The sequence below is a fragment of the Triticum urartu genome, chromosome 6, assembly GCF_003073215.2.
Source record: "Triticum urartu cultivar G1812 chromosome 6, Tu2.1, whole genome shotgun sequence".
In the NCBI taxonomy this organism is placed as follows: domain Eukaryota; kingdom Viridiplantae; phylum Streptophyta; class Magnoliopsida; order Poales; family Poaceae; genus Triticum; species Triticum urartu.
The window spans coordinates 565,903,224-565,907,025 of record NC_053027.1 but is presented as its reverse complement, the minus strand read 5'-3'; the positions used below and the strand labels follow the sequence as shown (position 1 = coordinate 565,907,025).

The window sequence follows — 3,802 nt, the reverse complement described above, 5'->3', positions numbered from 1 at the left end:
TGTCAGATAGTTTCTCATGCACGATTGCAGAGTTTCACGTGCACGATGACTACCAGACAGTTGGCCGAGCCAACAGACAAAGTTGCATATCTCACTAGTTGGGGTAGTTTGGAGTGGAGTCATCATCGACGAAAATAGCATGTACATGGATAGGGGGAAAGTTGTACACTGACTGTCAGCCAGTTGCATATTGACTGCTAGACGGTTGCACCAAATAGGGACTAAATTGCACATAAGAAAGTTCCTCGAAACATACCCATGTGTGACCTAGTTTTTAGAGCATGCGCGAGGGTTCCAACGATGAAAGCGGATTTTAATTCCGATATTCAAGACAAAAGTTATGGCTTTTTTTAGAAAAAATGAAAATGTGAATTAAATGCTTTCACACCTGTTCGCATCAGTTAAAACGGCATGTCCACGAGTAGAGAGAAAGTTGCATATCGACTGCCAGCCAGTTGTACATCGACTGCTAGACAGTTACACCAAACAAGGACTAAATTGCACACAAAAAAATTCATCAGAACATATCCATGCAGTTTCGAAGAGCGCGTCGCAAGGATTCCAATGATGAAAGGAGATCTTAATTCAGTGCACGGTTTAATAGTTATGGCTTTTTAAAAATTTCAAAAACCCAAATTAAATGCACTCACACCTATTCACGTGCATGCTTGTGTAATTCTTTCTCCCTTCTTTCCTGTTTACATGATACTTTTCTAATATGATTTAGATTTTCAGTTTTGCTAAAGCACATCTAGATGTGCCCTAAGTATTGCACATCTAAGTCCCATGTCCTTGATTTTACACGGAGATTTGTGCAAACATTTTCTTTCCTCTTTTTTCTTTTCCTTCCTAGTTTGATTGAGCCACTTAGATGTGCAATAATTAGGGCACATCTAGATATGCCCTAGACAAACCCATAGATTTTCTTATACATAGAGGAGACAAATTATTTTCTTTTATAGATTTTTTATAGATTAGGGGATCAAATATTTCCTTTTTGGCCGGCCACTCCGAAACGCTAGGGAGCAGCCGGCCACTCCCTTGAAGCATCGTCTGCCCTAAACGCTCTCCAATTCCCGACCCACCCTCCGCCCCATCCACCGTCGCGGCGGCGGCCGCCACTGTCCTCCCCGCCCTTGTCGCCTAAACCACGTCCCTCCGGATGCTCTAGATGAAGGAGATCAAATCCATTGTGCAGTCGGATTCGAAGAACGCAGGGATTGATTTCGGTTTGTATGATAAAAACCACTCTCTACTTTTATATGTCTGCCCGTCTGCCTCTTGTGAAATAACAGTGCATCACTCGGTTTCCGAATTCTACACTAGCTTCAATAAGATTAGAAAGCCTCCTCCGTTTCCTTCCCCGTCTCCTCTTTTAGGAGGAGGATCGGAGGAGGCTATAATAAGCTCAGCCCGGGCGTCGTCGATTGTCGATTATCTTGCATTTTGTTTATCGACGCAAGTTTGCCGACGTTGTTCTTTTTTGAGATCTGATTACCATGAAGTTCAATAGGGGTCGCCGCCGCCGTGATGTAAGTCTTGTGTTTTGTTATTGTAATTTTTCCCTTGATGAGCATCGATCCATCATGGATGACTAATTTCCCCCTGGTTAATTACAGTCGAAGAAAGCAGCTGGCAGTGATGACATGCTAGGCAAGCTGCCCAACGATGACATGCTAAGCAAGCTGCCCAATGACGTGCTGCTCAACATCCTCGAGAGGGTGGGCACGCTTGATGCTGTAAAAAACTGCATCCTCTCGAAGCAAATGCAGAAGCTGCCCGGTATGCTCTCGCAGATTGTCATCGATCTCAGCCCTCGCGATTTGGTGCGAATGAACGGCGTTGTGGCCAACGTGACGGCAAACATCCTTAGTACAAGGTCCCCACAGATCACCGTTCGCAGGCTGAAGGTCAAATTCTTCTTGAGTCCTCGCAGTCTCCCCATCGGCAAAGCTGTTGCGCTCGCTATGGCGACTCAGAAACTAGATGCGGCCGAGTTTGAAATCTTGACACTGAGGGATTCATTTAATTGCACAGGGGAATATTTCCTGCGCTTTGCTAAGCAGTTCAATGATTTTCTAAATGATTGTCCAGATGCATTTGCTGGTCTCACACGCCTGCAACTGCAGAATATGAGGTTTGGTGAATCGGACATACCCAATATTCTTAGCACCTGCAAGCGGCTCCAGTCCCTGTCTTTCTTTGAGTGTGATGCGGGGGTCCGTTCCGTGCTGCATGTACAACACGCTCAACTCGTTGAGCTTGTTATCACCTATGGGGAGTTTAAAACAGTGGTGCTTGACTTTCTACCAAAGCTCCAGCAGATGACCTATAATAATTGGCTTTGTGATGAAAATCCCTTGGTTCTTGGTACTGTCCCTCAGCTTTGGAAGCTCAGCCTTGCTAATGCAAATCTTTCAGGCAAGACCCTCAACCTAAGCAAGCTCCTTGCTAATGCCCCCACTGTAAGCCATCTGTATCTGGAGTTTCAAAGTGAAAAGGTACTCACTCTAATCACCTCTATCCCATTCTCATTAATTGTGTATGTGATGCATATGTCCGATGGTAGTAATTTAGTTACGCATAACTTGATGATGCAAACACATTATCACTTCTAGTTTGTTTTGTCTATCCCAGATTTGGGTTCAACCAGAACGCTCAAAAGTGCTTGCTCCTGTGCTCGACAAACTGCGGCTTGTGGATTTGGACAATCTTCCTGAAGAATGTGATATTGCTTCGACAATGTTCCTTCTTGAAGCTGCACCATACCTAGAGGAGCTTTCCATCACAGTATGGGATCACAAGTGCCAAAAGGAGTCACAAAAGAGTCGCATGAAAGCGGATGTGAAGTGGGAACCATCTGATCCTCATTTTAAGCAGAACAATCTGGCAAGGCTAACTATTTACGGCTTCCAGTCCGATGACAATTTCATCGGATACATTAGACGCGTCATTCAAGCTGCTGCGAACATCAGGGAGGTATCCCTGCATGACAGGAAGGTGTGCCCATTTTGTTTCGAAAAGTTTCCTCACGCAGCTGTTCGTCCTTCGAGTTATCCACGGACCAGTGAGGAGGTGGATTTGTTGAGGAAGAAGATGACAACAGTGTCGGCGACGGCTTGTCCTAATATTCACTTCCGCTCATGAGGTCGAGTTGAAGATGAATTTGTTGGAAGGACTCCCCAATCTCAAAGACTATGTCAATGCTATTGTTTTTCTGCAAAAATGTTTCACCGCTACCAATTTGTTGGAACAACTCATTTAGCTATTTTGGCCAATGAAATGGCTAAAATAAGCACATCTATGTTGTGGCATTGCTGTACGTGCTTGTGCTTATGTTGAATTCAGTGAATATTCAGTACTATGAATGATGCTCTATTATTTTTTCTATCTTGTATACATGGGAGCAACGGCACTCTGTTTTCCCTGGACGCACAAACACAAGCTTTGCTGACAAACAACGGCAGCATCCCTGGCTGCGGTAGCGGCGAGGAGATCGCCGTGAGAGTAGTTCCGTCCCGAGCGGCCATCTCCAGCGCAATGATGCAGCTGAGCTCCATTGGGGAGCGGCTCTGTAGATTTGCCGAATCGATCAGTTCATCATCATCCTCTACAGTTTTTTTTGAATTACGAAAAGCATTAGATCTATTATAAAAGTTCACCGAAAATAATAATGACATTAAGATTTTAAAACAGCTGAATAACCATTGCTGCCGTCAGAACGAGCCGCGTTCCATTGTCGTCGCTCCCCTGTCAGAGCCGGCTTGACCTTGTTGATGACACCCGTGAAGTCTTCATACAC

The 3,802-nt window shown here is 44.8% G+C and overlaps 1 protein-coding gene across 1 annotated transcript; it reads left to right on the top strand.

Annotated features, from left to right (window-relative positions):
- The first annotated feature begins 1,472 nt into the window (after positions 1-1,472).
- Positions 1,473-3,388, top strand: LOC125513055. The gene is made up of 3 exons (XM_048678095.1): positions 1,473-1,532; positions 1,620-2,501; positions 2,638-3,388. The coding sequence occupies exons 1-3, from the start codon at positions 1,500-1,502 to the stop codon at positions 3,145-3,147; spliced, it is 1,425 nt and encodes a 474-aa protein (XP_048534052.1). The 5' UTR covers positions 1,473-1,499; the 3' UTR covers positions 3,148-3,388.
- Positions 3,389-3,802: the final 414 nt, after the last annotated feature.

Excerpts from the sequence above, each read along its gene's own strand:
- LOC125513055 (XM_048678095.1), top strand. The coding sequence starts at position 1,500 with ATGAAGTTCAATAGGGGTCGCCGCCGCCGTGAT. Across the intron at positions 1,533-1,619 it reads GGGGTCGCCGCCGCCGTGAT|TCGAAGAAAGCAGCTGGCAG; the intron begins GTAAGTCTTGTG and ends GGTTAATTACAG. Across the intron at positions 2,502-2,637 it reads TGGAGTTTCAAAGTGAAAAG|ATTTGGGTTCAACCAGAACG; the intron begins GTACTCACTCTA and ends TGTCTATCCCAG.